The sequence below is a fragment of the Zeus faber genome, assembly GCF_960531495.2.
Source record: "Zeus faber genome assembly, chromosome: 9".
In the NCBI taxonomy this organism is placed as follows: domain Eukaryota; kingdom Metazoa; phylum Chordata; class Actinopteri; order Zeiformes; family Zeidae; genus Zeus; species Zeus faber.
This window is the reverse complement of record NC_137197.1, coordinates 5,538,198-5,551,021: the sequence shown is the minus strand read 5'-3', so window position 1 is coordinate 5,551,021 and position 12,824 is coordinate 5,538,198. Positions and strand designations below refer to the sequence as shown.

At 48.2% G+C, this 12,824-nt stretch overlaps 1 protein-coding gene across 2 annotated transcripts in view; it reads right to left on the bottom strand.

Annotated features, from left to right (window-relative positions):
* The window catches only part of aplp2 (amyloid beta (A4) precursor-like protein 2), a 68,800-nt gene that overhangs the window by 17,099 nt on the left and 38,877 nt on the right, over positions 1 to 12,824 (bottom strand). For both annotated transcript variants that reach the window (XM_080006233.1, XM_080006234.1), the window contains exons 3-7: positions 12,516 to 12,645; positions 4,321 to 4,433; positions 3,247 to 3,479; positions 2,363 to 2,580; positions 1,486 to 1,653 (exon numbers count right to left, since the gene is read on the bottom strand). In XM_080006233.1, the coding sequence (XP_079862359.1) occupies positions 1,486 to 1,653; positions 2,363 to 2,580; positions 3,247 to 3,479; positions 4,321 to 4,433; positions 12,516 to 12,645 (862 nt within the window). The remainder of the gene's footprint in view (positions 1 to 1,485; positions 1,654 to 2,362; positions 2,581 to 3,246; positions 3,480 to 4,320; positions 4,434 to 12,515; positions 12,646 to 12,824) is intronic.

The following is a 12,824-nucleotide window of genomic DNA, read 5'->3' as shown; positions in this document are numbered from 1 at the left end:
GTGCGCGCGCATGCGTGTGTGCGTGCGTATATATTAGTTTTCAAGCTGGACAGATGCAAACACACAAAGAAATTGACAAACAGCGGAAGATATATTGGTTTCCAGGCAGACAGACAAACAAACAGAAATACAGCAAACGCAGGATGACAAACCACGGCGGACAAAAGTTGGGCACAAAAGAGAAATTAGGACGGACAGCACTCCGGGCTGACGGAGGCGGTGAAAAAGCAAAGTGGATGGAATTGAGTAGAGTAGATTCGCGCAGAAAAACTGCCTCCACATGCGGGCGTTCCCACATCCCCTCCAAAACTCCCAGAACTCTGAGAGAGTCTGACAGCCTTTCTTTGTGCATTCCTTTCATCCTCCCGTCCGCTTCCCGCTGACAGCGCACGTCTCCGGCACTAACGGAAACATCTCAGTGTTCTCGACGGCCGGCCGGCACGAGGGCGAGGCTGGAGGGCGAGGCTGGAGGGCGAGACTGGCGGGGCCACACGCTCACGTAGGACTCGCTGCGCATGTCGTGGAAACTCGCAAAACAGTAGCGCTCCGCTCTCGTAAAATGGAACAGGACTCGACGACATTCCTCGGAAATGTTGGGCAAACACAAGAAAGCCGGTATAACGCAGACCGTCCGCTCTCAGGCTGGCTGTAATTGATATTTCTGATATGGCAAAAGATAAATAAAATGTTGGTCTGATGACTAGGTGTGAAATGTGGTCCAACCAATCTACGGTGATTCATCACAGGCTTCAAAACAAATGCTGCTCGGTGGTTTACTGCTAGGGGACTCTAGAAAAAAGCAGTGTTTGTGCTCTGTGAACAGAGTGGGCAGCTGGCTAACAGACAGACAGCCAGCCAGCCAGACAGACAGCCAGCCAGTCAGACAGACAGACAGGAGAACAAATAGAAAGGCAGGAAAATAACACTGCGGCACGCACAGCGAGACGGGAGCAATGGAGGCAGAGCCGCTTTCTCAACACTCAACTGCAGTCATACCAACTAAATAGTTCTCTGTGTGATCAAAACACTATGATTATCAATAAAGGAAATGTATCAGCGTTCACTTGGGAATCATAACACCAAAAAAAAAAAAAAGCTTTTTTCCCAATGCTATCTTTAGAATCTTTACCAGGGCTGCATAATAAATAAGCAGATCACTATGATGGTAGTTACTGATACACATAGAATACAGTGCTGGATATTAACTACTGTCATGGTGGACATCCAGTATGAGGTGCGGGGTTCTGTTGGTATGATGGGTGGGTGCAGCGTTAGCGGTGACGGTGTTGGTGCGGGGGGGGAAGCTCAGCGAGACCGAAGCTGCTTTCGGTTACCGGCCAAGGGAGCCTAGACGCCGGGACCGCCAACGATTTGCATAGGCGTCAAATTTAGAGAAGGACGTGACGACCCAGCAGCGTCCAGGTCAGAGTTAGAGGCTCAGGGACGGAGCGGCCGCCGGGTCGCCTCCCGTCACGTGACACTTACTCAGGCGCTTGCACACGGCCATGCAGTACTCCTCCGAGTCAAAGTTGTTGCGGTTGCCAGCGCAGCCGCCGTATATGAAGCGTGCGCACTTCTTCTGGCTCATGTCGAAGTGCCAGCGGGCCATGGAGGCGCGGCAGGGGCCGGTCTCGGCCTCCAGGGCGCACACCGCTGTCGGGGGGGGGGGGGGGGGGGGGGGGAAGGCTGTTAGGACTCCCGACCACAGGGGGCAGCAAACCCACCCCCAGCTGTGCTGGTCAACACGTCGTTCAACCAACGACGACAACTGAAATTAGTCTGGCATGAAGCACGTATTAATAACTGGACGCCATCTGAACTTCAAAACAAATTAATACGAAATTAATTATTATGACACAAATTATCTGCTGAGATCATGAGGGTTTTTTCTTGAGAAACATAAAATGATGACGGTGAATAATTCACAGAGCTGCTAATAAGGCGGAAAGAACAGTCTTTTATGTAATAAAACAGAACAGCATATCACCCAGCCCACTGGAAGCGAAAGAGCATATTCGCTGATGCACACAGTTATCTATCTACACTTTGGCTGAAAGGAGAAACTTGGGCGTAATTACCTGCAGTTTGAAAGGTTTATTGTATCGGGCAGCAAGCGGAGAGCCCAGAGAGAGAGAGAAAGGGAGGAGGCAAAGCGAGAGAGAGAGAGAGAGAGAGAGAGAGAGAGAGAGAGAGAGAGAGAGAGAGAGAGAGAGAGAGAGAGAGAGAGAGAGAGAGAGAGAGAGAGAGAGAGAGAGAGAGAGAGAGAGAGAGAGAGAGAGAGAGAGAGAGAGAGAGAGAGAGAGAGAGAGAGAGAGCACGACACATTAGAGCCCCCACCCCCACAGAAATGAACGCGACAAACCTTTAACTTCCTGCAGAGACTTGTCCTGTTCTTGGCTGTCGGCCATCTTGCTGGTCTTCTCCTCCTCCTCCTCGTCCTCCTCCTCCTCCTCCCTGTCGGCCTCCTCGTCCCCGTAGACGTAGTGGTACTCGTCCTCATCCTCCTCGTCTTCATCTTCATCCTCGTCCAAGGGTTCCGCCTCCTCCTTCTGGGTGGGCTGCACCGCTGTGGGTGTTTCGCTGGGGGTGGGTGGGTGGGTTGGGGGTGTCGGGAGAGGTGGAGGAGACGGAGTGAGAGGAAGCGGTGGAAATGATTTATCATGGCGAGCGGAGAAGCGGCTATAGGTCCCTGACACTTTGATTAATCCAGATGGCTGTAATATCCACCGTCCACCAGCAGGCGAGGGATCGCCGGCACAGTATAATCAAAAGAGGCGCACGCACACACACACACACACACACACACACACACACACACACACACACACACACACACACACTCTTTCTCACTTAGTTAATGTAACATATCACGAGCCTCCATCTCATTAACGATGAACATTTCCCCATGTCTAACTGTTTGAAGAATAGAAAAGTTTGTTTTGTTTGTTTGTTGTGTTTTGCTTGATTATGGAACATTAAAGGCTAAATGGTGGTTTTTCTCACAGAATAACAAGCACAGAAAGTTACAGAAAACAATACATTTATCAAAAAAAAGCAATAAATCACAGGCAATACTACATGAATAATATATAAATAGCATATATATATATATACATATATATCATCTATATGAATATCTTTGTTTAGTTTTTTGGTGGAATATAAAGGAATATTCAGTCGACCAGGAGATTCTGTTGGATTCAGATAAGCCCCCCCCCCTTCCTGGAAATCCGCCAAATATCCAACCTGTCATCCGCGTCCTCTTCGTCGTCCGCCTCGATCTCATCTATCTCTTCGTCCTCCTCCTGCTCCACCTGCTCCTCCTGCTCGTCCTGGTCCTGGGTGGGCAGGGCCGGGGGGGCGGCCTCCCCGTTGCGGGGGGCGGGGCAGCAGACGTACTCGGTGCCGTGGAACTTGTCGATGCCGCAGGGAAGCAGCATGCCGTAGCTGTGCAGCACCGTGGAGCTCTTGGCGCAGGCCTGGGGAGCGAGGGATCGAAGCGCGGTAAGTTCTGGAGTCTCAGAGTATCAATGCCTACAAGTCACTCGTTAAAAACGCAAACTTTTTTAAAAGATCTTCTTTGCAACTGTCAAAAACGTCAGCGGTGAAACTTAAGTTCCCGACACCAGGAAGGGTTTTCCGCATTAACTTTAAACTTCTCCCGTTGATTTTTAAATTTTATTAAACTTTATTGGCCATTTTGCGCTGCTGTGGAGTCCGCCTCACACCCCTGGAAACGCCACTGGAAGCCTCTAATAACGGCGAGGATCCTTTAAGACCCTGGGCGGCGTTCGAGAGCGTGCGGCTGAGAAAGCAGTGCAGCGAGGAGGCCGGGGGAGCGGGGGAAGGCGGGGCGGGGGCGTATGGGACTGGTGGTCTGCTCGTCCTGCTGCAGGGTGAGGGGAGCCCCCGGGATGCGGTGGGGCTCCAGTCCTGCCCCCGGGGAGGGATTATCTGCATTACAGTCACATCATTAATCTGATTAGCCCTGTGAGATGCGAGGGGGCTGCCAGGCAGGCTGCGGTGGTGGCCGCTTTTTGCTTTGGCAGTATAAACGTATGTTTATACAGACAGAAAGAGAGAGAGAGAAACAGAGTCAGACAGACAGAGAGAGAGACAATGAGAGAGATAAGTCAAGAGTTGTCACTCGAGAGCGGGGCCAGGAGGACTCCCGAGACACTCAATCTGTCATTCCTGAAGGACAATCAAAGCCCTGTGTGTGAGCGCGCCGTCCATCGGCCTCGCACCTCTGAGACGGCGTTACCGTGGGAGACGGTGTTACCGTGGGTGACGGACCCCCCCCCCCCCCGCGGGACTCACCTCCTTGGCGACGCCGTGCCACTGCTGGTGGCTCACGCACATGTCCGTGCGCTCCTTGTGGAAGAACTTGCATTTCTCCGGGACCAGCAGCACGTCGCTCACAAACTCGCCCACTGGAACGACAGAATAAGCCACGGACGCTTAGTTACACTCACACATCTGGCCCTATCTAGGAATAATTTAATTTATTTGGATTTTATTTTCCTTTAACTGAGTTGGACTTTAATTTCACGGACCAATGGTGTACTGTAACCATCTGTCACACACGTCATCTTATTCTGCCATCAAACATGTCTTTTATTTTTACATTCTTATTTGCATACTGGCATTCCAATCTCACATATTTAACAAGAATCCTGTCTGAAGTGGGGAGCAATAAAGTTTTCAGCTCCAGTGAGTCCAAATAGAGGTTTACATAAATGGGATTCTACTGTAGATACTAAAGTACAAAAATATGACCAGCAAAACAGTATCGACCAACAATAAGAAATTAGCACAAGAATAAAATAAAAATACAAAAATAAAACAAATAAATACATTTTACAATTTGACAATGTGTTTTATTAATTAAAAGCCATTGTCTGTACGTAATTTGATTCTTTGCTTTAATTAAGTGCAGCATATTACTGAGCCACTAGCGCCCATTCACCGGGGCCCGCCCAGTCACAGAGACCCTCCCAAAAACAACATAAAGTGATAACAAATAGTGCATTAAAGTGTCTAAGTTGAATAAAATGAGGCGTAATGGCTTTAAAAGAGTCAGCGGCACAGCAGATGGGACAGTGGATACAATATTCTAACTCATTTTATCAAAATGGTGGGAGGAAATTGGAAGTCTGTGTGTGTGTGTGTGTGTGTGTGTGTGTGTGTGTGTGTGTGTGTGTGTGTGTGTGTGTGTGTGTGTGTGTGTGTGTGTGTCTGATCCTCTTCCTGGGAGATAAATTATATCATTTCCTTGATGAATTCTCGGCCAGTTAATGTTTTATTCATGCAGTTAAACTGATTGAAAAAAGGAAAGAGGGATCAGAAAAGAGGACAAGGCCGTCCGTGCAACATCCCCCCTCTTCTCTGTTGGAGTGTGAAGAGGAGGGGGACAGAAGCATATTGGGCAAACGCTCCTGGCATATGTCTGCGGGGGTTGTAAAGATTGAACAGGACAGGGATATCCGATGGGTTGGCACGGGCAATGCCGGCATCGCAGACGGTTCAAGTGGAGGGAAATGAACAAAATGAAAAAGAAAAGGAGGAGAGAGGCAATAATGAATAAATAAATGAAGGAATAAAGGCCAAGCTTGGATCAGAGGACAGCACGCCGAGCGGCCGGTTCCAGTTCCTGGTGCGACCACGTTTTGAGGTCGTTCGAGAGAACGCAGTGTCCACTTGACTGGCAAATAAATCAGTGAGAGATGAAAACAGTTCCGAAATCAGTGCAAGTGGTTTATCCAAACTCCACCAGAAATCACATGAATATCCTGTATGTCACTGTGGGGGACCAAGGGGCGTGGTCAAGCGGCGGCTGCAGGCAGCAGCGTGGCTTCCTTCCCCCGCGGCCGCCCAAGCTGCGTGGGCGGGGAGCTTTCTTAATGTGTGTCTGTCTTGCAGAGAGGATCGGCGCAAGAGGCTAAGTCAGCCGGACGGGAGCGTTGTTCCTCCTGCGCCCAACGCATTTTTCCGTATCATTTATCCTTTTGGCCAGCGAGCCTTTTGTTCAGTTTTTATTATTAAAAACTCTCGCCGTGGGTTGCCGACGTGGCGAGAGCGTTTCCCTCCCTAAACCCCTACCTGTGGGCGGAGACTCCCACAGTGACTTACTCACAGCCTGACAAGAAACATAAAATCAATATTTTTAAACTTAGTCAGAAACAACATTATTATTGTTATTATTATTATTCAGATTATTTTTGCATCTGCAACTTTAATAATTACATCTTAACATCAAACTGTAACCTGTGCGCATGGGAGTCCAGTCAGAGAAATTAACCTGGAGCCGCGTGACACGTTGCACGCTACAGCTGCAGCTACGTACCTTACCGGAAAAGATCTGGTTTCGGTCGACCGGTAAATTTGTATAAAAATTCCCTGCCATTATGGTGATAATGTGTCAGGTGTCACAGGCCAGGGGTTCGAGGTTCCATGGCAGTGGGAGGGGAGCGGCGCTAACTGCTAATTTAGCGCTCGGCCACATGCGGCGGTGGCCTGAGGCGGAGATCTGTTTGGACCACTTCATACCGGGAGGGGGGCGGTGTTTTGGAAAATGAGAGAGTAGAGGAGAAGAATAGGAACGAGGGATGGAAATAGCAGAGCACTCAGCTGCTTGACGTCTCCGCCCAGGAGGTGCAGTTACACCACCCACGGAATCTCACACACACACACACACACACACACACACACACACACACACACACACACACACACACACACACACACACACACACACACACACACACACACACACACACACACACACACACACACACACACACCAATTAACACTTTTATGCGATTAGGCAGCAAGCTCCAAATCGCTCTCCGATGATGCTCGTTTTGGTTTGACAAGAAAAGAGATGAGATATGAGATGATACTACACAATGAAACATCAACTCCGTCGTCTAAACACACAGCAGAAAAGTCATTAGCAGAAAGACAGGGTGGGGGGTGAGAGAGAGAGAGAGAGATAGATAGATAGATCGATAGATAGATAGATAGATAGATAGATAGACAGAGGGGTCAAGGAATAGCACTGGGCTGCAACCACATTCGTCACAGTCTCCATACTGGATGATCTGATAGAGCTTCAGCTGACTTACTCTCCCCATACTTCCCTGCTTCTATAACACACACACACTCCAAGCAGACAACCTGTGCAGTCACACTGCAGTGGGTGATGGATGATGGTGGTGAGAGAAAAGCCGAGTGTGTGTGTGTGTGTGTGTGTGTGTGTGTGTGTGTGTGTGTGTGTGTGTGTGTGTGCGTGCAGTCCTCGTTCTCTTTGCCCTCTCCTGCGTTTACTCTCTTCATCCATCTTTTCTTTGACCTCCAGTCTATCAGACCCATTTTACCTGGCATCCTCTTCCTCACACCGCGGCTGCACCAGCAGCATGTGAAGGATGGGACAGAACCCTGCAGGTACCAGCAGGGTGTGAAGGATGGGAGAGAACCATACAGGTATGAGGATGGGACGGAACCCTACAAGTACCAGCAGAAGGTGAAAGATGGGAGAGAGCCCTACAGGTACTATCACACCCCACCACAGGTGAAGACAAGCAGGGGGCTACGTGAACGCTGATCCAGCTGATTCAGTCTCCCATCTCATCGTCTTACTGTCAGCAGGGCTGAAACAAGACATTTGGGGCCGGGATGCCTCCATCTTGGGGCCACTACCTACACACCAAGACGCCCATGCACGTTAGATTAATGCTGATTTGCAGGGCACACCGGTCCGTTGAACACTGGAGCTAAAAGCAGCCCACGCTAATAGGCATATCCACACAATCGGCATACCCACATAAAACTAGAAACAATTAAAAGCCCACAAAGAACATTTTCACACCTATACGTGGTTTTGTGCGCTTCTGCTCGCTTTTATAGACCAGTAACACAATTCCAGACGAGTCAAATTACATTAAAAGAAAAGGAAAAAGATCTATTGTTTATTTTTAAGCTCTTCTGCAAGATTTAATTTGTTGCCATGGATGACGCGCATCAACCAACGCTCTTGTATTCAGTCCCCCACGTTAATGAACCCTGCAACGCCGTTTCTAACTTCTAACAACTCCAAAACTTAAACCGGCTGACCTTGGACGTCGGCACGAGTTGAAGAGGAGAATATACTCACTTGCAGTCTTATTACCCTACCACTTCTGAGTCCAAATAGTATAAAAAATTGTCTCCTACTACAATGGCCACCACCATCACATACCTTTCTCGAAACAGTTTCCACGGCACACCGGGTCACGTTGTCTAACCTTTGCCAAGTGTCACATTAATATCCCTGGGTGCAGGGTGTGTTGGGACAGTGCGATAACCCCCATACGCTGCAGGGCCAGATGGCACGCAGAGCTGGCGGCTCTGAGACAGAAGCCTGCGATGTTCTGTTCACTTCCAAAATGAAAACGGAGAAATAAAAAAAAATGATAATCCAACCGAGCATAAAAAAAAAGAAAAAAAAAAAAAAAAAAAAAAAGAGATGGGGGAATTTTTCAAATTCATTTCCCATAAGATGCTTTTCCACCATCACACATCTTTCCTTTCTCATACTAATTCCCTGAACAGCTCTGTTCCCTAAACCTATCCGTCCATAATTCAGTCATTGTGTAATAGGCTGCAGCAGACAGACTAGCAGCAGAGGCACACAGACGGCACTGTCCTCACCACTCAGCACGAAAAAAAACGAAACAAAACAAAAAAAAAAACCCAGTTCGGAAATAATCCTTTTTTTCTTTCTGACAAAGATGCGCTGCAGGGATTGATTGATGTACCATGGAACAAAAGCTGCATTTATCTGCATTACCGTTGTTGAGGACGGGGACATGGTGGCAGAGCGACTGAGATTTGGAAATGCGGGATGGGATGCAAATAATATATCCCGTTCCTCTACACCCAGCCTTCTATATCTTCTCCCACCCTCCCTTTGTCCCTATCTCGGTCCCCCTCTCTCCCCGTATCCGAATTTCTCCTCCTTGCTCCCTTCCTCTCCGCTTCTTTTCTTTCGCCTGCGCTGAACTCCTCGCTCGGCTCCTGCATTATTCATATGAAGCTATTAACTTGACATGGATGCAGGTCTGCTGCTTTTAATCATAACCCCGGAGCTACGCTACACACCTGCTTTTGGTCCATTTCTTTTTACTTGGATGTAGGTTCCGTAGACCAAATATATATACACCACATCATACCACTCTTACGAGAAGGGAAACGGCACATGAAAAAGGAGTTTAACTTTGAAGTAACTAAATCTCAATTACAAGTGGAGCTGCGATGACCAGGTGTAGCCTACAGCACAAATACTGATCCTCGTGACGTTTGCATATTCCATCAAATGATAGAATCCCTGTACACACTGCCGAACAGATTCTGGTGGTTTCATGAATAGCAGGATGCAATCAACCGCCGACCACGGACTCCCCGGACACCTGATGTGAAAATCACTCAGCCCTTATGGGAAGTTTAAACGTGTGATCTAGATCTCCGCTCCTTCATCGCTCAAAGAACTGGTTTATTTTCTTAAAGAAGAATGCCGCAATATCCCACTCCACACATTTCACGACTGCATGACAGAATTCAAGGAGGACTGCGTATATACAGTATATACACAGAATATATACACACACAGTACACACGCAGTACACACACAGTACACACACAGTACACAAAATTGTATTACATCCTCAGACTCATGTCAAGGCACAATGTGCATCAACACATAAAGACCTATTGAACAGAACTTAATTGTCATTGATTGTCGTTTGTCGGTGGCACTTAAGACATGTGACGGGCGCCATAATGATCTGTGGAGCGGCGGCGTGGGTGCAGCGTGGTGTGCGGCACACGATCAGAGCCCTCCAATTAAACGCCTCACATGCTCCATTACATAATTAACCGGGTACCCCATTTCAATAACATCCTCCTCGCCAGCTCACTCTGTTCCTCTCTCCTCTCCATCTGTCTCAGACCTGAACCCAGGCAACTACAGCCAACAAACCAGAGCTAAAGGTATACCGCCATGGCATTCACAACGCTGCCACAACGCTATCATGATATTTTGTTGTTTTCCATATTTATTTTAATGGAATACACTTAACTGTGTTGTTATTTTTCCCACAGTAAAAAAGAAGTATCATGGAGCGATATTAAAGACACACACCTTAGATCACCTTCAGCCCTGAGCGGGAAAGATGGAGGGCAGGAAACGGGCGTATTTAATTAGGCCTACAGAGGTAATGAGATTTAATTTAATTAAAAATACACTGCACCGCTGCTAAATTAAAATGTTAAGTCTTGGTCTGTGATAGATGTGGAGGCTACACATTAACAATGAAGGACCGCACATTGAAAAAGAATCGTAAATCAGCTTCAGGAATTTGACGCCGCAAAATGCAGTTCCTAAATTTCTCAGATATAAAAAGAGAAGAAATAAAAAAAAATCACCACACAACTCACATGAGTCCCAGACCAGTCTGGACTCAGTCTGGACTGATCGCCAGAGTTTCTGCCCATGTCAGCGTGATGGTGACCCTTAAGACAAGACATTTCCTTCTGATTCTCTAAAGACCTTGAAATTTTGTCCGGGACTCGTAAATACGAAAACTCCTCTGATGTAGAAAAAGCAACTTTGCCTCCTGGTTTTGTGACTACAAAACGACAGGCTCTACTCGCAGGGCTTCCTTACAGCTGATGGTCTCCGGCCGGACGCCATGGGGTTGAGGAGTCGGAGGGACGTATTCTACCTCTCAGATATCATCTTTAGCCTTGTCTCTACCCCCAGTGTTTGCCGTCCCTCTGAATTCCCCAAATGCCCGCCGCCCTCCACGAGAGCCAAAAAAGCTCTCGAACAGGGGACCATTTCACAGTCCAGCGCCGCCGCTAATGGCTTTTCCCCTTGGCAAAGCAGCACAACTCAATCAGCGCGAGACAGAGCGAGGGGGTGCGGCACAGAAGGAGGAAGAGCCTCCGGCGTTGGCGAGACCAAGCGACAGACAGACGGACGGCTGGACGGACGAGCGCAAAGTAGACCTATCTGAGAGCTCTGCTGCTCCTTCACTGCAGTGCCGTGGCCGGGGGCCGTGTGAGGTCCGCTGTGTTTGTAAGTCACAGGGAGGGACGGGGGGGCCGGGCGGGGGGCTCTGTTTGACATTTCATAAAGTAGAGTACAGCTGTGCTGCCACCACTGATTACAGTGGCACTGCGGGTGGCGGGGGGAGTGGAGAGCCGGGGGGCAATAAGACAGGCAGCGGGGAGTGTGTGTGCGTGTGTGTGCGTGTTTGTACACACACAGCTCATTCTCAATCGTTGCGTGTGCGAGACAGCATGCGGCTCTTTGTGTGTGTCGCTGTGTATGGATGTACATGAGAGGCAGCGTGTGTGTTAAGACATGGGCTCTTTGTGTTTTTTTGTGTGTGTGTGCAAGAAAGAGCGTGTGCGTGTTTGGGCATGCACGTGTGGAAGAGATATTGGTTGTCTATTCATGTGTGTTTATATGCGTCTATGTGCGCGCGTGCGTGTGTTGTCCAGACAGTTTGTGAGGCGGGGAAATAGGATTGTGCTTTATTGCTCAACAAGAGCCCCCAACAATAACATCCGTCTAGCACCACGATCCATTCTGATCAATATGCACCTCAAGGCCAGGATTAGTCGACTAAATCAGACTCCAACATGGCTCCATGTCACCTCCGCCTGTGGCCATGCTGTTTCATAATCCTTCCTTCCCCCCACGCTGAACAGATGCAATTTAGAAGAGAGATGGTGAGGGGGGGCAATTTACAGGGTCTGTTTATTTGCTAGGATGCTTCCTTAGGAAATATGGCCTCTTAGTGGGAGCCACCGAGCCAACTGGAGGGCAGTTTCACCATCACAGATGCCGGCGCCTCAACAACAATATTCTTTTTTAGTTTTCAACAAAAAAACAATTTAAAAAAGCAAAAAAATAATAATAATAACAATAATTATATATATATATATATATATATATATATATATATATATATATATATATAATAATTACAATGACATATGACGTATTACGATTGTTTATTTTTGGCTCACTAATGTGTTTTTGATGCTTGATACCATTAGTGCAACTCAGTCAGTATTGAAATTTGATACCCAGCCAAAATAGAATCCTTATAAGTTCCTTGATGTGACAAAATATCCATGGAAACAGCGAAGCAGTAAAGGATATGCTGCAGCGCCGTGCGGCGCGAACAAATAAACCAAACAGCGCCTTTATGAGCTCGGGTTTGTGGCAGATTGGGACTTAAGAGACAAAAAGGAGCTCCAGAAGTTCATCATTATAACATATTTTTAGCACAGACAGTCTATTTAGACGGACGGGCATGTCCGGTCTGTTGCACGGAGGCACACAACGGGCTGGAATGATGTTTCCATCGTGAGCAGAGGAAATGTTTGGGCTGAACCCAGCACGGTACCTCGACGACCTCGTCCCAGCATTCTCAGAGGTGTTCCTCAGAGGTGGACTTACCCAAGCACTTGTAAGGCACCACGATGTGGGCGTGGCCTCTGCACACCTTCTTCTCTGTCTTGCACCAGTTCTCAATCCTGATTGGCTGGTTGGCCTCCACCACGTTTGTGATCTGCAGCTCGGGGTACATCTTTGGAAGGAAACCGGAGAGAGAGGGGGGGTGGGGTGGGGTGGGGTGGGGGGTAGGGAAGGTGAGATAAGTGCATCTTGATTGGGATTGTCTATGCTTAGCAGTTTTCCAGATGCCATCTGCTTTGCTGTGAAAGAGCACAATTTGCACTTCTTTCAAATGCCAGCGGAATGTCATCG